The 22,303-nt window shown below is 33.7% G+C and overlaps 2 protein-coding genes across 2 annotated transcripts; both read left to right on the top strand.

The window, feature by feature from the left end:
- Nucleotides 1-8,667: 8,667 nt before the first annotated feature.
- Nucleotides 8,668-11,092, top strand: LOC106661042 (acanthoscurrin-2-like). Its single transcript, XM_014384143.2, has 3 exons — nt 8,668-8,688; nt 9,690-9,756; nt 10,510-11,092. The coding sequence occupies exons 1-3, from the start codon at nt 8,677-8,679 to the stop codon at nt 10,998-11,000; spliced, it is 570 nt and encodes a 189-aa protein (XP_014239629.1). The 5' UTR covers nt 8,668-8,676; the 3' UTR covers nt 11,001-11,092.
- A 5,228-nt stretch (nt 11,093-16,320) lies between these two features.
- On the top strand, nt 16,321-18,235 carry LOC106661041 (glycine-rich protein DOT1-like). Its single transcript, XM_014384142.2, has 3 exons — nt 16,321-16,342; nt 17,311-17,377; nt 17,653-18,235. Exons 1-3 carry the CDS (start codon nt 16,331-16,333, stop codon nt 18,141-18,143), a joined length of 570 nt encoding a protein of 189 aa, XP_014239628.1. The 5' UTR covers nt 16,321-16,330; the 3' UTR covers nt 18,144-18,235.
- The last annotated feature ends 4,068 nt before the right edge of the window (nt 18,236-22,303 follow it).

Here is a 22,303-nt window from a genome sequence, read left to right as displayed (position 1 = left end):
AAAATCATTGTGATTGTCGAATCGATTTATAAATCAAATTAATTTTCGAGTATTTTTATTACGAAATTACTAGTGAATAACAAAGGTACAAAATTGAATTGAAATTCAAGTAAAGTGGAAAATATTTTACTTAAAAGGTAAAGGTACTAAGAATGGAGGAAGTTTTAATTAGACATCATAATCTTAGCAAAAAAGCATAGAGTATCGACTATCCCAAATTTTTCTTTTTCAATTTTTCTGTTGCTAAACTCCAACCCCAACTATTTATCCATCTTTTTATAATACTTATAAACGGTTTCAAAACAAATATTGGATTTCAACAAAATCGTGTTTGGTTAAGTAATATAATAATTCAACGCCATCCCGGATATAATGCCGGAGTGAAGCAAGACGCCGAGAAACCGCTGAAAAATTTTCTAGGACGGCCCAATTGTCTGAAATTAGAGCTGTGCCGTATTAATAATAATAGGGGCTTACAGTAAAATGTCGACATGGCGGAACCGATGCTGAAGTCAGCCGCGAAAATTGTTATACTGACTGCTTTATTGAATTTTTCAACTGTATATTTACGGCTGGTGTTTATGTTTTTCCGACTATCCGGAGATTAAATCGGGCCGGGACATCCGTAGTCTCTAACTCTCATGATTCACGACAGCATGACGGTCTTTTATTGTGTCATAATAACATTTTTTCTTCTTTATGTTCCAACTTTCCAAATTTCATACAATTTCTAAATTTATGTTTATCTGTGAGGAAACATACCTTCTCGCTATTCGTAGCCATACTGTTAATCACGGTTTATATTCTTCTGCCTACAATCTACTAAAAACAACCTAAAATATAATAAAACACATAAGCGTCGTAAGGGATTACCCGTATTGGGTATGCAATCTGTTCGAAGATGACATTAACCACTTCCATAAGTAGCGGGACAGACAGTACCGATCCTTGAGATATTCCGTTCTTGTAATTTCTCGTATCCGACAACATGTTCCCATGTCAGCATGTAAAACCCTGAAACATCTGCTAATTAAATAACTCCACAGTAGTTCCGGATACTAAGATTCACATGAAGGCCTAACTCGCGACACTACTGGAGGACACCAAACTTCCAAGTCTTTTTTATGAACTCTCCGAGGTCGAAGAGCACGGCCACTCCGTATTTTGTCTTCTAAAACGAAGACTGGGTCTTGTTGTCAAGAAAGACCACCTGATCTATCTCCTTTCACAAGCCCCACCAAATGATTAAAGAAAAATCCTCAAATCTCCAGAATCTACAAAATTCTTTTGTTTACTATAGATTCGTAGACATTTTCCAGGCAGTAATGAGATGATTGGTTAATGTATTTTCCTTCTTTCCTGATCGGTGTTATCATGGCCTCAATTGGACCTGATATGTGATGGGTACCGTCGATACCTTTAAAGTTCTCTGTGACGCTAGTGAAGTCCGGTGTAACCTGTTCTATCCTACGCTTTACACGGCGGAACTGACTGATTGCTCGAGACTCCAGCGCTACCTTGTTCTGTTCTGTGATTGTTCTATAATCCATCTTAAAAATGTGTCTTCGGTAAGTTCATCGTTCCGTTAATACATCTAGGTCTTCCAAGATGAAATACATGCCATCAATATCGTTCCTAGAAACTCTTAAAGGAAGTTAAAATGGCAAAAAAATCCTCATACGATCGGATAGCCAAGCAGCTATTAAAGCAATAGCAAGTAAAAAAATCACAACAAAAGTAATTAGAAAATGCATCTAAACTCTCCAAAACCTGGGAAAGAACAATAACCTGATGATATCTTGGGTACTTAGAAGGACACTTAGAATTTTGGGTAACGAAAGAGGGGATCATGGCCAGAAAAGGATCTGCAAGGACTTGTATAGGCACTGATGACTGAACCTATTCTTGGAATAACAAAAACAAACACAGAATCCTCCATCAAAGGATGGATCTAAAAAAGAGAAAAGGAGACGTCGATAAACTCTAGGGGAGAGAGACACAGTGAGCTTATGTTAAAACAGCCCTCACCAAGCCCAGCCTCTGGTAAACTCACTGCTGCAGTTCAACAAGTGCAAATTCAGAAGAGTGATAGGACTTTTTACAATCACTGCCATATGAGAAAACATCCGCACGACCGACATATTCAATGTTTATCCCACGTGTAAATTAAGCAATGAGGAGGAAGAAACAGCCACTTCAATGGAGACATAACCTGGGATACAAAGAAAAGTTTCAAGGGAATGGCTTTGAAGCCACGTCTGTCAATAATTAAATGGACTCCAAATAAAAATTACTTTTTAAAAAGAATTTTATTGTAAGAGCTACAACTGTTCAGACGGGGCTTACAGCAGAGAGTGATTAAAATTACAATAATAAACTTGTAGGAAGGGAAGGGGTTTTAGATTAGTTATCAGTAGACATAGTGTCAGCAGTGTCGGATTACTGTTTCCTTTCCTGTAACTAATGACCCTGGAAGAAGGATCGAGCCGATTGCACTGAACTAAGGAGCTAGTATAATCAGCCAGACGGCTGTAGTCAATGAAGATATCGTAGCATCCATCTTCATCATCTTCTTCTTCTTTCCTGATATCAAGTGAACTCTATTCTTTGTTGTACCGGTAGTGAATCCGTGCTTATCCTGGATATGTATTGTCTGATATGTACACGAATTATTTTGCTGGTGGAATCTTTATCTCGATATGTTCAATTTATAAGCAACAAGGTTGTCAAGCGTTAAAATTGTTTAATGTCCTATTGTTATCCTTATTAACCGCTTTGCAATAATTTGAGTTCATTATATATGTTCTATAAGTTACCAACAATCGCATTATTTTTACGTGATTCTTCTGTATACATGTACGTCGAGCAGTTGGTGGAGGGTTTCTTAAATTATTATTTTTCAAAATCTGCATACTCTTCATCTGTTAAAAATTTCTATATTAATTGCGAAATTAAATAAAGCGAACATAAAAGGACTTAATGGAGCAGCTATTAAAGGTAAAGGATAGATTGAGAGAACAATTAATTCAGGATTCGCGTTTAATGTAGCCTAAAGTGATAGAAAGTTGTTCCGTTATCGCGCCTCCCAAGTTAAATGTCATTGCAAATATTTCTTAAAATATATTGAAATTGTTCCACCAGAGGAAAATGATTAAACAGAACCATCTCTCTGTTGATGATGTTTTATCGGAAATCCTTAACAAAAAATATTCCTCACGAATTTTAGATGCTATGCAACATGAAATGGTTCGGATGCCTCGAATTCTTGTTAATCGCGAGAATTCCCCGAATAAAACCTGTTTAATGAATGGTCGAAGTGATATACTGATAGCAGTCAATTTCAACGAACATATAAAATTCTGACTGGAAAAGTAATTTTTAAATCTTTACGCCCAGTATTACAGATTTTAAAAATGAAAGAGGCAGCAGAAGAAATAATTCTATGAAGGTCGGGCGATGTCAATGCTATTACATATTAATGTTTCAATACTTTTACTCAAAGGTTTTAAAGTTCGATCTATTCACGCTTTTATTCGCTTGTCATTAATTTTTAATGATAAAACCGCAATCTTCGTATTTACGCACAATCATTATGTCCTTAAATGCTACAATACTATAAATGTGTTTTTTAAGAATATAAAAGCACTGCTTTAAACGATTAAATAGAAAACAGATTTTTTTTTATATCCAGGCTCAGTGGAAAACAATGCGTAGTTAAGCGGATTACAGTAAAAACGTGTAAAATCCTTGTTTTATGTGAAAGTATAAGGTTGAGCGAAACACACAGGAAGTTTTTTATATGTAGCAAGTTTTCAACAAAACCTAGAACACCTTAAAATCTTCCATTCTTTTTTCCTGAAAGATACAACTGCTTTTGAATAATATGAAAACCACATTTTCTAAAACTAAATTTATCAACACAAGTGTAAATAATTTCTACTTGAAGTACATAGTACGTCATAATACAGCTTTGCTTTAGAATTGTACATCAAATTATTTACCCGGTTTATTGTACAATAGCTTTAAATATTATAACTAAAAAATCGGAAATTAGACCAATTTGAAAGTAATGGAAGACTCTTAATTCCTTCAACAAGCTTTCCGGTTACCCCATTTATCAGGACATGATCGCAATTCCGATCTTTTATAAAACTTAGGGGAAAAAATCTCATCAGGGCTTGGAAAACTAAAGTAATTCTTGATTGAAAACATTCTTACAATACAGAAACTTAGAATCGTATACATTTCCGATGTAGAATTGACGGGTTCTAGATCCAATTCCTCTTTCAACTCGCAGATTCACTCTACTTGAAACCATAAAGTATAAGTAGTTGAAAGTATATAATAAGTAGATATTTATAAGTTTAAGTAAATATATTTAACCATGTTATAATTATTAATATTTACGGTCTGCATTTGTATATTCACTCATTTTCTGCGCCTCGTACGCCATCTTCGAAAGGTTTATTACACATTCCATGCTATTTACAAGCAAATAAATCTTATATTATTTTACATATTTGTAAATATTTAGAGGATTTTAACATTATAACAATTAACATTACATGTTTTACCTTAATTTACATATTTAGTTTCATATTTAATAAAATAAACATAAACTTCATTGGAAATTTAAAATGAGCAAAAGCGTAGGAAGGTTTTAGACAATGAAAGATTTCAAGACGTACATAAAACATTTCGAGAAAATGTTGATTTCCTAAAGCAAAAAAATGTACGTTAATTCAAATCCATTTGAATTCAAAGTAAAAATATTATATTTATAAGAGTACGATATTTTCCTTGAAAAACTGACAAAACGGTGGTTTTTGTAAATTTCCTTAATCTCTTGTTTAATAGTAAATTTATCGGTGTATGAATGTAATCTACTAGCGTAAATGGAGGGACGTAGTCCCTAATTTTCCCTAAAAAAATCAAGTGTAAAAATTATTGGGGTATGAATAGGTGCATATAATTTATTAGCGTGAATGGAAGGGTTTAAATGTTCCGAGGAATATCGACTGCTCTATGTTAATGTGAATGGTATCTAGACTTTGTTGTTATTGTGTTTCTATATATGCGTTTGTTATTTCTGGTATTTTATCTACATTGACGATCTTGAGGTACAGAGAGTCTAGCAACGGAATCAAGAAAATAGAGAGTTGGTTATACCTTAAAATATCATAACTATGCCGGAGAAACAACAAAAGGAATTGTTAGGCTTAAAACGCGACCCTAAAATGTAAATAAACAATAATAATACAAAATTCTAATTAATTAAGGTTTTTAGTTGAGATAAAAAAAAGTCAGTGTCACGAGCGGGATTCGAAACCACGATCTTCAGCTAGATACGCCGCTGCTCTACCACTTGAGCTATCGTGACCTTGATTCACTCGGACACTAACTTCCCATCTCAACCCCACCTTTTGAATTTTCCCTCTTTTTGCTATTTTTCCCATTGCCATTCTTTTTTATCTCAACTTAATTAATTAATTGAAATATATTAATTGGTCAAGCGGACCACGAAAACTAGTGAATTTAATAAGTTAAAATGAAGTATACCTTCACTAAAGCTCTCCGTGGCCATTTCATTTGGTGCCAAGAATCAAACAGATTACACGACATTTGAAAATTGACAAAAAGGAGGGAAAATTCAAATGGGGAGGTTGAGATGGGAAGTTAGTGTCCGAGTGAATCGAGGTCACGATAGCTAGAAGTAAATATAATACAAAATAATGATAATTTGCACGAATTGACGTATAAAAACCTATAAAAATTAATTAACTTTTATTAAAGATCGATATAACAAAGAATGATCATCCTTCACATAATACAAAAAAATTCACTCATTTCCCAACCATTTGACAAATAACAAAATACTTGTTGCGATTAGACGTTGAAAATGTATTGGCAGAACTTTGTCCCAAGTCAAAACATATTTTCATGATTTATTTCTAGAATGAACGAGAAGCGTCAACCAGCACGTTATATATGTGGTATGTATTACTAGGGATTCTCCAATTTCTCCGAAATGTATTCTTTTGCCCTGGCAACACGTACATAGTTATAATTTTTCAAAATAAACACACCACGACTTTTGAAAAATCAAATTCTGACTTGTAATAAAGTTTTGAAATTATAACTAGAAAAAGAGAAATATGTCAAAAAATTAAAAAAACCAATATTCAATCAAAGAGAACTTTATTTACCTCAAGGTAACAACCATTCTATTTCCGTAAGTATATTCTCCATATTAATTGGAGCTTATGTTATGTAACCATTATGTTATGATTAACCTTTCTAGCAATAACTAGACATGACCCTCAATTATATTCAGTATTGTCTGTACTACAATGTGAATGTAAAATCTAAATTGTTACTGCTTTATGTTTTGAATCAAATGAATAAAAATTATAAAACGCACATTTTTTAATAATTTCAGTTGTCAAAGTTTAAACTTCAAAACTTTAAAGACAATTAATATAATTTTACTCAAAATAATTTACAAAGCAATATTTTACTGTAGTATATTCATACAGCAGAACCATGAAAAATAACATAACTATTTTAATAAAAACACAAGATTTGTTAAACATTTATTATATTTTAAACATTCATTTAAATACAATACATTATATAATATTACATTTTCACATTTTAATTAAGTGATGATAATATTGCCTTATAATAATATACTCGCAAGTGTACACATTAAGGATTATGCATGGGTATGCCCTAATTAAAACGCATTACTAATTAATATAATATTTATATACAAAAAATTAACCTTCCTTTCTGAATCAAAGATTTTATCTTTGAGCACCCCACGGCCTTCGGCTCCACCACAACCAACTTTCAAACCGAACTTCTAGCCATAGAAACATGTTTATATGAAATAAATAATAAACATCTTAACGGTATAGCAATATATATATTTCAGGAAGACAGGCAGCACTAAAAGCTCTCCAAGCCTACGATACTTCTCTGATACTGCCTAAATATCCTCAAATCCTTACAAAATTTGATATACTCTAAAACAGGAGCCTCGGAACAAGGCTCAAATCCATTCTGTGATATAAACTACAGCCACATTTAAAATAACAGGAAATTTAAAACATAATAAATACTGGGAGCGTAAAGCAGGCATGAGGCAAGCGAAAAGAAAAAACAACCTAACAGGAGAAATTGAAAAACCTACTTACAAAAAGAAATAAAAACTAATTGGGATTTTGACAGGTAATGCTCCATTTGAGTACACCTTAAAAATTGGATTATTATAGATAACCACTATCAAATAGAGATTCTGAGACAACAACTTACAACTTACTTGAGACACCTGATACACGTGCCTTGAAAATAATACTTCATAAAAGAAACGAAAATCTTTCACAAATCCGTTAGCAGAGACACATTAAGTTCAAGTGCAGAAGAATGAAATCTCTCGATTCTATAGAGGAAAACAATGAGAAAATAATAAGTATATACAATTTAACTAGACAACAGAATATATTCTATGCAACTTACTTGAGATACCTAATACACGTGCCTTGAAAATAATACTTTACTTCATAAAAAAAACTAAAATCTTTCAAAAAATTTATTAGAAGAGACACACAAAGTTTAAGTGCTGAAGACAGAAATCTCATCTATTTTATAGGGGAAAACACTGAGAAAATAATAAGTATATACAATTTTTAAAAAACTGTAAGCACTGTATAAACTATTAGACTTATATTTCTAATACTCCAATAAGTACATTTTTTATGTTAAGCCAGTTAAAATGATAATGATTTATTCTATTTTAAGAGCAACATTAATAAATAAAAAAGTGTGGAAGTATCGACTAACAAATGTTAATGTTTTTTGGGATATTGGGAATAAGGTGGAATGATAGAAGATGTGTTGTATAATTTGCAAGCTTTCGACCTCTTTATCTAGCCTTCATCAGAGACTACATAGAATTTTATATTTTATTTTGTCAGTGTTCTGTAGGTCTGTAGAGCCCTCATGAAAGCCAAATAAAGATGTCAAAATTTGGCAATTATATAACAAAGGTACCATCAATGACCAATACTTTAAAAAAAATACGATTTTTAATAATATTGCCAGATTGACCAGCAAATAATATTTACGTATCATGAAAAACAAAAAATATTCGTTTAGGGCAGAACGAGAAGTAGTACAATACAGCTTTTTTTCTGTATTGAAAAAGGTTTTCATTCTTCAGGAAAGGAAAATGTCAGAAACGTTTAAAAGTTGGATTAACGCCGAAACATTAATTCAAATCGATCCATTTCAAGAGAAAGGTTGTAAACTGTTGCTTTCCTTGGTATGAAGTTCTTACGAATGATAGAAAAAAAATTTTAGTAACCTACCTAATCCGTACCAGAAATTAAAAGATACGAAGAAGTTTAATATAAAAAGCTGAGTTAAATTAATACACTTTTCTTCCATAGTGGAAAATATAATCTGTCATTTTCGATATTTTTTTAAACCCATAGAGGGGAAAATGGAAAATATTTAACACAACTCCGTGTGCCAGCAGTATCAAAAGTGCCTCACGTTATTCGGTGACAGAAAGTCGAGCGGTAAGGTAGCGAAAAGGGAAAGGGGAGTCGCCCTTGGTGCCCGTTCTATATATACTCGAAGGAGTGAAGGAGTTTTCAGACACTCAGCGACATGGCTTCAAAGGTAAGTTAGCTTTGTTCCCGTTTTCGCTTGAATAACCGATCCGCCTGGTCCGAAAGAAAAGCCACCCTTAAAACCCAATCTATATAAAAGTATACCTTCTTTTTACGTCTTGAGAGTACCCATAGAATCACCCATGAGATTAAATTGGAAAATTTTCAACCCTTGGCACTTCGTTATTTACAGTAAAATTTACAAGCAAAATAAGTTACTTCTAAAGTTTACTGTTTAAAGATTAGAAAATAACAAAAATATGCAACAAACAAATGAAAACTGATCAATTTTACGCTGGCTGCTTATTTCATTTAATGGCACAGGCAATAGATCGAAATGCCTATAGAGAAAATGGAAGGACTACATCAAATAATATAATGAGATAAAAAATTCCGAATAAAAAAATTTGAATATACAACAATATATAAAAATAAAATTAAAATTTACTTTCAGAACACGTAGAAATACACAACAAGGAATATATAATCATAATTATAATCTGGAACACAAAACCTTAATCAATGTTGGAAGAAGAACGAACGTTAATATTTTCAAAAAATCGTAAAATGTTTAGATTCTAGTACTTATTCTTTTCTAATTAAAAATCTAACATGATTTCTCTTACTTTATTCTGTATACATATACCCATAATGCAGATTATGTTATCCTTTTTTTGTGGTAACAGACATCGGTTTATTTAATATTTTCCACCTGACATGAACATTAGATTAAAAAACGTGCAATATAGACTTGAAATATAAGCATAAAGTTACAAACTTAAGAGCTGCTCTCTCTCATTCTCTCTCTCTCTCTCTCTCTCTCTCTCTCTCTCTCTCTCTCTCTCTCTCTCTTTCTTTTCTCTATAAAATTGAGTAGTTAATGTTTAAGTAACTAAATTACATATACACCATCATCTAATCATCAAAGCCAATCATTTATGTTTTTTTAATAAGTCTCCCGTTGTAAGGCACTTTCTTAACTTGGCGTGATTTTTTTTTTTTTTATTACAGATTGTTATCCTTGCTTCCTGCTTGGTCGGCTTGGCCGCATCCCATGGTACGAGCCACACTTCTGTTGGTAAGTATTTGCTTTTACTCCATGTTATTCTTCGTTATAGAGGAATTTTAGAATTTTCACTAAAAATGTTCAAGAAATGCAGATATAGTTCATGAAATATAGATTCTGAAATACTTAGATCTTTAGTGGTAATTTTATAATCTTGCAAGAACAGTGGTGAAATAACAAACATTTCCGCGAGTTGCCATGCAAATTTTCATTCAAAAAGTGTGTAATTGATGTATAATTGTTTTACCATAGTAGTAAAACCAATTTTTAGTATTGTCAATTTTTAAAAAGTGGTAATGATAACATTTTATGGTATATGTTATTAAATGTTCTCCTCGGATAGCTGAGTTTTGTGAAAAGCCGGAGCCTAGAGGATGTGTTGGAAAGAAACTGTAGAGTTGACTTCTTATTTTTATAAACAATAATGATGTTATTAATACTAACAGGAATATTTCTCAAAATACATTTCACAATAAAAACAAGGGGATTTTTATCATACAGTACAACTACGAGTTGAATTTGTCAATTTCTAACTTCCTTTATCAAATGTTTATATTATAAAATTAATTTCATTGGGATTCAAATCCAAAACAGTTATATAGCAAATATTAAATTCGGACACAATTAAAATCTGAGATTATTTATACAGAACAGTAAAATATTAGACGTCCAATGACACGTATTCAACAATGTTTCATTTTACAACCAAGAAGAAATGCTTAAATTCATATTTTTTTCAACTTAGGATATTTTTATTTATTGCAGCAAAACCTCATCAGGGAGACTATAAATACGGAATCGACCATTCCTATCACGGTCAATGGTCAGGTGCGGCTCATCCTCACGGTTACGGCGGATTGGGAGACGGCCACGGAAGTTATGGACTTGGAGGAGGCCATGTGCTAGGAGCTCTCGGCCAGGGTGGACTGGGCGGTCACAGTGGATTCGGTGGTCATGGAGGTTTAGGAGGTAGCGGCGGATTCGGAGGGTACGCCGGCCACGGTGGGTTTAGCGGAGCAGGAGTCGGTGGTTTCGGAGGCTATGGAGGCCACGGAGTGCTCGGTGGCTTCGGCGGACAAGGAGGTTATGGCGGACTAGGAGGTTATGGTGGACAAGGAGGTTATGGCGGACTTGGAGGTTATGGTGGACAAGGAGGACTCGGTGGACTCGGTGGATTTGGACATGGTGCTTCCAGTTACTCCAACTACAACCTTCACTCATTCAGTGGAAACGGTCATGGCCATGGTGGATGGTGATGATTACGCTTAACAGAACGATTGTCTTGTCATATGTTAATATATTTATTTTTGTACTGAAATAAAAATAAATAGTTTTATTTTTAAGCAAACAGATTTTATTTACTCGAATACTAAAGTAAAGTAACTTTGCCAAACATGAAGACGGAAGATAAGTAGATGATACTAAAAAACTGTACGCATGCACACCGATAGATACATAAATACTCCCCTCTCACTCTCTCTCTCTCTCTCTCTCTCTCTCTCTCTCTCTCTCTCTCTCTCTCTCTCTCGGGACATTGATGGAAAACATCATGTACGAATCATCTAACAGACATCAATCACGAAGCTTTCACATACAGACAACCACCATAAATATACGACCCGACATACAAAAAGAAAAAAAATGAGTATACCTAATTGTACAAACATATATCCAACACTAAAAATTAAGAAATACACAAATTAACGACAGTCAACGTACATAATTCAAAATCCTTATAGTAAAAAAGGAATAAATAGAAAGTTTTATCAATGACAAAAAAAATTTGAATAATAAAAAAAACATAATTCATTAAACACACCTACAATCTAACATACCACCGACATACGCCTCTCCGACATATCACTCATGACTTATAAAAGAAGCCTGACTCAAAAATAGCCCACTACCAACACTTAAGTTGAGATTCGGTTCTTACACCTTGGTTGTTTAACTCTCCCAAGAAGTGAGCTATTGCAGTTCTTGACTAGCTCAAATTGTCGGAGCTTGATTCGGTATTGCTAAACATGCTTGGAGCTACAGATATGAATTGATTCAAGGATGTAATTTTTAAGTTTCATTCTTTTGTTGTTATTAAGCCATTAAAATTTTGGCTATAGACTTCAATTTTTAATACTAGTTAGCTAGTATTATAGCTCGTTTATTTTTACTTTTTATTTTTTGTATTTTGCATATTTTAGGTATACTTTGTATTTTTGTATTTGTATTTTATTTTTTGTACATATTTTTTTCCTCTTTTTTGTTTTCTTCTCGCTCTCTTCTCTAAACTGCATATATATTTGTCAACCAATTATCTCTGGCAGACGGATCGGACGATCTATATCCATAATGCTTTTGTTCTTTAATATAGCAAAAAGTTTTAATTTTGCTTTAATAAAGCAATTATTATATTTTTTTTTATTAACACGGTGGCAAAATTACGAAATGTTTCTACAGTCAAACCAACATAGGGAGGATAACGCCACCAAATTACAACTATCTATACACACTGATGGACAAATTTAACGTAAACACTCAATTTATTTGTCTTAAAATTAAATTCATTAATTAGTGTTAGTTACAAGTAATTAGGAGGTATCGTAGTCTAAATAAACAGTGAATAATGCTTTGTTTACTTCCATTGTTTACATTTGTACTAATTAATCCCATTTGTACAGAAAGTAATATCTTCCATTCTGCTACTTCTAAAGATCGCTTTCATTTAATATTTTTCCTTCTTTGATTTCATTTGATATTATTCTGATAATTCAACCTTTTTCAATGGCTCCAGTCAGGCATTTGGATGGATATGACAGTGTCAGGCTCATAACATTATTAGAGAAACGGTACAGCCAGCGTGAAATCGCCAGAAGACTGTGTGTAAATCACGGTACAATAAGAAGGTTTCTTCAGTGCTCCAGAGTACAGGGGTTCACACTGGAAGGTAAAAACAGGGTCGACCTAGGTCTACCGATGAGGTATTCATCCGTCAGCAGGCTATAGGAAACAGCAGCAGTAGGGGAATTGAGATAAGGACAAGTCCGAAATGTTTCAATTTCCTCCTGAACTGTAAGAAAAAGGCACAATGAAAGTGACCTCCCGACAAGGCAGACGGCTTGTGAATCTGTTCTTATAAAACCACAGAAAATGGCTTCAATGGCAATCGCCCTGAAACATATGAATTGGACGTTGAAAGATTGTAAACGAGTTCTGTTTACAGGTGAGGTGAAATCTTCATGTCTCAAATCTTCAGATGGGTGTAATTTCAAATATAAACTATATAAGAGAAAATTTGATTAACATTTTATTTGGTTTTGTATTTTCTGATTTTTCTTCTTTATACAATTTTTTTGAGCTATTAAGCTTTTACTTTTTTAAATGTCTTATTGTCTACCTTACATATTTTTGGTATACAAATCCTTATCCTAAGCCTTGTTAAGATAATTCTTTCCCTGTTTGTCATTTTCTTCACAGCACACTGTAGACATTATCCATTTTGCTCGCCTCACAGCTAATGTTTATTTTAGCCTTATACCTAAAGGCCTCTAGCTGGTTCTCAGCATATATATGATTCCCATTGAGGTCTCAATGTCATCAGAAGGCAAATGAAGTTCTTTAAAGTGCGCACCTAGCACACGGCGTTATCACACGTTTAGATTGCCAAGATAGGAGCGAAACAACTCCGCTCACAAGTGGTTAGTGTTCATCCTTGAGATTTAGTGTAGAAGCCACTGCATCACACAGACTTAGTGACTTCTCCCGCTTGCCCCGTCAACATCTATGCCCACGATCATATGCCGCATAGGTATTGTTCACTTTTGAAATGTATCAGCTGATTAATCTTGCTATGCTATCTAGATCGAGACGACACCTCTACCTCAATGAATTTAAGGCCGCGGTTGTGTTTATAGTGGAATGTCTAACCACCCCCTAGAGAAAGGATGCTTACGGGAAAGAAGGCTATGAAGGCAACAGCGAACTATAGGCCGTTCTCTAAGTACTAGTCTGGGGTCTTACCTACGACCATTCTCACCTAGCGCGCTACTGGGTTTGGAACTGGGAATACTGGTGTGCTACCCAGTAGTTCAATTGGCTTGGCACACTCTTTGCAGACAAGATCTGGTACCGTCTGTCCCACAGATCCGGCACCGACCGTCCGCGGCTAACTCAAAATCCAACAACTCCCTTCACGCATTCGAGGTACTCTGTAGGGATAGTCTTCGCTACCTCGCATCCTATATGTTTCCTTCGTCTGACCTTCCATGTGCACGCGGAGAGTGCTTACGGCGATAAAGTGCACAGGGAAATAGTTGTGGAGATGTGCTTGCACAACACACATCTCTGAGTAAAACCTGTTTGCGTTCGCTCAACCCCAGAAGTCCTACTGCCCCATCTGTATTTGCTGTGACTTCACTGAATGAACAGGTTGCGATCCTCTTTTTACCTCGATCTCCGAAGAGGCGCCACAAGAAGGCCACCCCATGGTCGCGGGTATGGGAGAGGTTATGAGTGGCACATCATCCTTCCGCATCCACTAACCCGTTCGTATTCGAGGGACTCTAAAATCATTTTTAACAAACTGCATTAATGCATGAATGCATGGAAAATTGCAAAAAAGAGGGAAATTTCAAAAGGTGGGGTTGAGATGGGAAGTTAATGCCCGACAGGATCGAAATCACGATAGCTCAAGTGGTTTAGCCGAAGGTCGTGGGTTCGAATCCCGCTTGTGACAATGACTTTTTTTTATCTCAACCAAAACTTTATTAAAGACTAACACCTAACATTGGCTCTGGCCTGTTAGATGGACCAATTTTAACTAGCCAAAAGGTGCATAGGAAGCATTTTGAATGAAAGAGTTCATTAATTTTCCTTTTTTATTAACTTCTGGCATCTTACAATTTAGCGCAAAAGAAATCCAAAACAAACAACAACAAGCCTTCAAAGACTGTTATAGCTTTATTTTTGGTTCTACCAATCGCCACGCGCAGCAATGCGGAAAAATTAACGCTTAACATGCTAAGAAAGTAAGGGGGCGTTCACGATCTAACTGGACATTTCTCTATTCGAGTTAACACGAGTTAACGTCTTATAAACATCGTGAATACCCCTAATGTCTTAGGCCTTCTCGTGATGATAATAAAATATAATTATTAGGGAGGTGTTTTGCACCACACTATCAAGAAGACCAGATTTATCGACCCTACGCAATTCAGCTTGAGAGATGTTTAATAATTTCCGTGATTCCACGAACCACACAAGCCATCGATTTACCATCATTCCCACTACTTTACCTTAGCACGAAATCATATATATATATATCGTTTTATAGCTTTCCTGGAGTTTGGGTTTTTCGATTTTTGTTAATGCCATGGTGATGAACCGCAATAACTTAGTACCGTTAATTTCCAATACGGATGAAATATTAAAAGTTCAGTTCAAACAATTATTTTGGCAATGCGAGGACTTGGATGGAAGACTAGTGAGGACTCTGACAACTGTGGAACACAAATGAAATTATAACTAACGACGATGAGATTCCTGACGTGTTTGACAAATCGCAAAACACATAACCTGATAATTGCAATATCGACATGGTTATTAACGAGGAACAGGCATTAACATCAACTATAATTATTTTATTCAGTTTTTATATAATTTAAGATATATTTTTTTCTCTAATAAATGATCCTCATTTTTGCGTATTGAAAAATAAAAAATAAATTTTCTAATCTCTGTATTGTGTTTATAATAAGTAACAACGTAATAAATTTGAATAATTTTTGTTTCGTGCGATGTGCGATGTTTTGTCTTCTATATATTTGAGTTTTATATTTTAATATTATCTGTTTTTATAAATGTATTATTTATTGTATTAATGCGTTTTAATTAATTTAGCCATTAAAAATTGCAAAGGGTGTGTTTCCCTCTGCTGGGGAGATTCGCACACATTGTTCTTCTCGTAAGAGGAGCGGTAATAATAAGCCACATTGAAAAAATAAGCGATACATAGCAATCGAAAATCATTTATGTAATGATGAACAATAAATATTCATTAAAAAAAAATCAAGAACTAACATAAACGACATTTTTCTCTACCTTGAAATAGGTTATCACACTTAAACTGAGTAAAATGTCAGAAATTCATAAAAGATGGGTTAACAACGAATCTTTTATTCAAATAAACCCATTCCACGAAAAATCCGGTGAACATTTTCTTGGTATGAAGATTTTATGAGGGAAAAACAAAAAATTTATCAACATAAAAAATTTATCTAATCAATATCCACGTTTTTATACCAACAATTGTAAGATGCTGAACAGTTTTGTCTAGAAATACCAAACATGATGTAACACAATTTTCTGTAACAATGGGGAATCAGTCTGTCATTTTTGAACGTTTTTGTATCAAAACTGGAAGATGTAAAATATAAAAAATCAATCCGTCTGTCAGCAATCGTTATAAATGCCTTATGATATTCGATGACAGAAAGGCGAGCGGGAAGGTATCGAAAAGGGAAAGGGGAGTCGCCCTTGGTGCCCGTTCTATATATACTCGAAGGAGTGAAGGAGTTTTCAGACACTCAGCGACATGGCTTCAAAGGTAAGTCAGGTTCCTGTTTTCGCTTGAATAACCGATCTGTCTGGTTCGAAGGAAATCCACCCCTTAAAACCCAACATAAAAGTATACCTTATTTTTACCTCTTAGGAACGCTCATAGAACCTTTGTTGATTTTAAATGAGAAATAGTCAACACTTGGCCCTATAGCACACCATAAGGAATATTATAAGAATACCATCTGGTACACAAAATTTTAATCAATGTTTGAAGTAAAAATAACACATTCAAGAAATCGTAAAATTATTAGTTTTTATTATTTTATTTATTTATTTTCCCTACGTTTTTCTGTAATTTTTTGTAATTCTAATTGTTTTGCAGTGTTTAATGTTCCCAGATATTGGCTTATTTATCCATTATAAACTGTCATGAATACTAGAAATAACTTGTAACTTAGACTTCAAATATTACCGTAAAGTGAAACGCTTCTAAAATTTAAAAACAAACAATAACAACCTAATCTCTTTCACCCTCTCTCAATTACTCTTTTTCTTTCTTTCTCTCTCTCTCTCTCTCTCTCTTTTATCTTCTCTCTCTCTCTCTTTTATCTTCTCTCTCTCTCTCTCTCTCTCTCTCTCTCTCTCTCTCTCTCTCTCTCTCTAATTTGTTGTTGTTTTTAATGAAACAAGATTTAATAATTTTCCCTCTTTTGTACTCATTTTTCATTCTATCTTGGTACTCGCATTCTTTAATTCTCCACATATTTTCTTTTCTCAGTCAGTCTGTCTGTCACTCTCATTATTTCGTCTTATATATCTCCCACTTTTCTATATCCTCCAAACTCATGAAAATAAGTGTTCGCCCATCTTGCACAAAAGTATTTTGGTTTTAAATATATTTTTGAACTTTTGCTCGCAATGCATAATTAAGACCATCAAAAATCTCATTTCTAACTTATAAGCCAGTAATAAAATAAATTTTTAACTTGATATCATTTTTTAATGTTTTTTCAGATTGTTATCCTTGCTTCCTGCTTGGTCGGCTTGGCCGCATCCCATGGCACAAGCCACACTTCTGTTGGTATGTATTTGCTTTAGTATGTTTAGTATGGTATGTATTAGCTTTGCGTTCCATGATATTCTTCGATAAAATAGAAGAATTTTAAAATTTTCACTAAGAATGTTCAAGAAATGCAGATATAGTTCATGAAATATAGATCCTCAGATTATTTATACTGAACAGTAAAATATTAGACGTCCACTGACACCTATTAAACAATGTTTAATTTTAAAACCAAGAAGAGGGGTGCTTAAATTCATATTTTTTTCAACTTAGGATATTTTTATGTATTGCAGCAAAACCTCATCAGGGAGACTATAAATACGGAATCGACCATTCCTATCATGGTCAATGGTCAGGTGCGGCTCATCCTCACGGTTACGGCGGATTGGGAGACGGCCACGGAAGTTATGGACTTGGAGGAGGCCATGTGCTAGGAGCTCTCGGCCAGGGCGGACTGGGCGGTCACGGTGGATTCGGTGGTCATGGAGGTTTAAGAGGTAGCGGCGGATTCGGAGGGTACGCTGGACACGGAGGATTTAGCGGAGCAGGAGTCGGTGGTTTCGGAGGCTATGGAGGCCACGGAGTACTCGTTGGCACCGGAGGTTTCGGCGAGCAAGGAGGTTATGACGGACTAGGAGGTTATGGTGGACAAGGAGGTTATGGCGGACTTGGAGGTTATGGTGGACACGGTGGACTCGGTGGATTAGGACATGGTGCTTCCAGCTACTCCAACTACAACCTTCACTCGTTCAGTGGAAACGGTCATGGCCACGGTGGATGGTGATGACTACGCTTAACAGAAGGAATGTCTTGTCATATGTTAATATACTTATTTTTGTACTGAAATAAAAATAAATAGTTGTATTTTTAAGCAAACAGATTTTATTTGATCGAGTAGTAAGAAACTTTGTTGAACATGAAGTAAACTGTTAAACTAAAGTAAAACTGTACGTTTATTACCTGTACAAAAATAACAGACAGGTAACAGACACTCTCTCACNTCTCTCTCGTTCGCTCTCTCTCTCGTTCGCTCTCTCTCTCTCTCTCTATCTCTCTCTCACTCTCTCGCTCTCTCTCTCTTTTAATAAAGTAAGAATAAATAATAATTAATTTTTTCCAGTATGACAATTACTGAGTGTAGATAAATATTAACTACAAATTGCAATAATGGTTCTCACTAGCTAAGAGTTTTTGCCTTGAAAGAAGTAGATTTATATTCAAATATTCCAGATAATTTCAAAGAACTTATCGTTAAATGAACAGTTTTGTTGTTAGGAAACTATTAAAAGTTTGAACCAACCGTGGAAATAAAAATAAAACTTAGTTCTTTTAACAAACATTTTCGACTGTTCTCATCAATTATGAATCTATTTCACTGATTATTTAACCGTCAATTATAATATATTAATTGCTAAGTGAAACACGTTAAACAAGCGATGTTTTTTGTTTGCAAAATTAATGAAACAGCCAAATAAAATGTAAGGGAAACGGCCAGAGAAGTAGCAAGTAACTTTGAGCTGAAAATTATTACCGCTCCTCCACCTATCAGAGCATAGCAATCATTTAAGAGGATATGAATCCTTCCAGCGCACTCCATTTTCACCCTCACATATAGACACTTATTTAGGCATTTTGATCAATTCATGAGGAATAAAATTTTCAGAGAACGCGGTATATCCGAAAACGCTTTCCAAGACGGCTGTGAGTCGAAATAAAGATTTTTATATTAGCGGAATAAAAGCGCTTATTGCACGTTGGAAAAGATGTATAGATTGTGTTGGAAAATATTTCCCATAAATTTTCATTATTTTATAAAAATTAAAAATATTTTAAACTGCTTTTTCAAAACGCACCCGCCCAATATCACGATGAATTCGATGAATTTAAATTAAATTAATTAAGGTTTTTAGTTGAGATAAAAAAGTCAGTGTCACGAGCGGGATTCGAACCCACGATCTTCGGCTAGATTCGACGCTGCTCTACCACTCGAGCTATCGTGACCTCCATCCACTCGGATACTAACTTCCCATCTCAACCCCACTTTTTGAATTTTCCCTCCTTTTTGCCGTTTTTCAAAATGTCGCGAAATGTCACTGACTTTTTTTTATCTCAACTAAAAACCTTAATTAATTGAAAAGAATTTCTTTGGTCAAGCGGACCACGAAAACTAGTGAATTAAAATTAAATTCAGTGTGTGAGTGATTTATTCGGTTTTGAACATTTTTATGTTCTTTTGTAACAAATGTTTTATTTTTCTGAGCTAATAGCCCCCTATTTTACTCCGTCTTTATTTTATTACTGCTAAAGATTAATTTGTTATGTAAACAAATTTCAGATGTAATGTGTTAACATGTTTCTATTACAAAAATGAATTCCCACGCTATACATTACCTGACAACGTATTAATTAAGTAGTTACATACTTTTCTTTTATTATGAAAAGTCTTTTCATAATGTTATGAAATTGACTTTGGTGAACTGATTACATCAGTTAAATCCAAATGTAATGAAAGATCATCCTTGATTAAAAAAATCAATTAGAAATTAAATTTACAAACGTTGTAATAGTTACGGGTTACGTAATAGTTTTAATGTTTTGAAAAAATGGTACACTAATATTTACCACAAACAATTAAATAAGTTGCTTAACTTAATGGGTTGTTCAGGGATTTCATTGTCAATGAAATGTTCCCAATTTGTTGGAAGTTGCAAAACAAAACGTTTTACCACAAGGTATTTTTCACATTCAAGTTCGTCAGCATATCCTTCGCGTTTCTCTTCATTGCGCTTGGCCACAATTATTGTCGTTTTCCGATTGTGGGTTTTATCTCTCATAGAGAAAGATAAGGTCAAAGCAGCATGCGCAAAACACACATTTTCTATCGTCGTAAAATTAGTTCGAATTTTCCAACCATTTAGTGATTTTTGATGTGAAAATCTTAACAATATTAAGTGAGGAAATTTTATTAAAGAAATATGTAGATCGTTAAAAAAAATTCTCTTGAGCAATTTGTACAATTAAAATAATTGACCTTCTTCTAGTAATTTTTTTAAGACTAAATATATTTTCGTCTTTTCCGGGTAATGTAAAATATTGTGAAATGTAATATATTGCGCCCCTTTCTACATGATAAAGCATTATGTGCCTTAATATATTAAGCTCATCTACATAGGTGAAAATAATCGTAGCGATAACAGAACAATCCATGCTGTACCGATTCATACAACATCTAAAATTACATTAATTATAATTAATTCTAATACGAGAAATCAAGTTTATCATCACAAATCATTTCGGACAGGATTTTGATCAAACTGATTAAATCATGTGATAATAATTTTTATTTGTAGGTAACACCAAAATTAAACGCTTTTTAATAGTTTCGAATGCAGTGTATATGGATAGTATAATTAATAAACCATTACTTTGTCAGTACACAAAAATAAATAATCAAAATATAAATCTTTGACAATTTTTTACGTATTAGCAAGTGATTTTATGTTGTTTCATTAAAATAATGGATACTATAAAATGACATGAGATGTACTAAAAGTTAATAAACGAACGCTTCCATACAGTAGGGAAAAATGTATATATAAATGTGTAAATTTGTTTTTCTAAAACACATTTCGTATTCGTTTTAAGTAACCTAAACCCGCACAAACTGTATAAATCTGACTTTCTATTATTCAAGCCTATCTCAACAATTATAGATTTTATGTCATTGTAAGTGAGAAAAATAATGACGAAATCTTATCAAAGTTTTATTTTATGTCGATGGTTCTAATTTATTTACAGAGACTGAAAGAAAAAAAGTTTCCAACGGTTGTAATAATTATTCAGAAATCGTGAGATGCGGTGTGGTGTGATGTAGGTTTCAGAAAAACATTTTCTTTATAGTACCAACGTTTCGATCTTTATTGAGATCATCTTCAGTGCTCAAAGTGTTTGTCTTCCGTGTAATTGTGCCATTCTTGCGGGTCTTGTTGAGAGGTTGTAATAATGTCGATTTTCGATAAAATGGAAAGGAGTTATGAAGTTGTAAGTGGAACACCGCATAGCGAAGAGAAAGAAATGCATCCTGCAAATCCAGTCCAAAAATATTGATTTTGGTAGTCACTTTAAATATAAACAGTATTATTATAATCTGACATTTCTTGATTAAAACGTATATAGAGGTGAATTGAAATAAAATCTTTGACTTGTTAATTACATTATTATTTTTGTTGAGAATGTAGTACGTGTTGAATGTCAATATTATCTCTACTTTATAAAATGAGTTGAATTTGTGTAGAAAATTGTTACATTTTATTATATTGTTGTAGTGCATTGAGGAGGGCGAGATATTAGGTCGAAAACTGGTAACTATATTATACAGTGTATTAATCATTGAAGGACCATATATCCAATATAACCCAAACCACTGTATAATCAAAGTAGGTCAGTAACTGAATAACCTGAATATTTTTCTTTAATATTTTCCTTAATGATGTATTATTAAATATACATTACATACCTGAATAGTTTCTACTTATCAAGTGTGGACATCTTAATAATTAGCTTAGATACACATATTGTACTTCAAACCGTTTTCAATAAAAAAAAAGTTTTTTTATGTAAAAGTTGATAATTATCATGGATTTAAGGCTTTTCCTATGAACACTCTTGGTAATTTTATACGGTTTAATCGATGACGATAAAAAGTACTATTTTTTGAGACTCACAAATTGTAGCCAATTTACATCCAATACTTATAAAACTGCACAAGGACAATACATAAACATGGATGATGGTAGAGAAGAATATGATAGACCTGAAAGCTACTCTAAGCGGGTTCTTCCGTGAACGGATGTAATGGTACAATTCATTTTTGACATAATATCATATCAGGATCATTGAGTCAAAAATTATGGCAATCAATGAACAGTAGTAATATACTATGGG

Source organism: Cimex lectularius, unplaced genomic scaffold (assembly GCF_000648675.2).
Source record: "Cimex lectularius strain Harlan isolate CLEC.00 unplaced genomic scaffold, Clec_2.1 scaffold75, whole genome shotgun sequence".
NCBI classification, from domain to species: domain Eukaryota; kingdom Metazoa; phylum Arthropoda; class Insecta; order Hemiptera; family Cimicidae; genus Cimex; species Cimex lectularius.
This window is presented reverse-complemented; position numbering and strand designations above follow the sequence as displayed.

Bases quoted from the DNA above. Each gene is read 5' to 3' on its own strand.
- LOC106661041 (XM_014384142.2), top strand. The intron at 17,378-17,652 runs GTATGTATTTGC...TATGTATTGCAG, and splicing joins CACAAGCCACACTTCTGTTG to CAAAACCTCATCAGGGAGAC.
- LOC106661042 (XM_014384143.2), top strand. The intron at 9,757-10,509 runs GTAAGTATTTGC...TATTTATTGCAG, and splicing joins TACGAGCCACACTTCTGTTG to CAAAACCTCATCAGGGAGAC.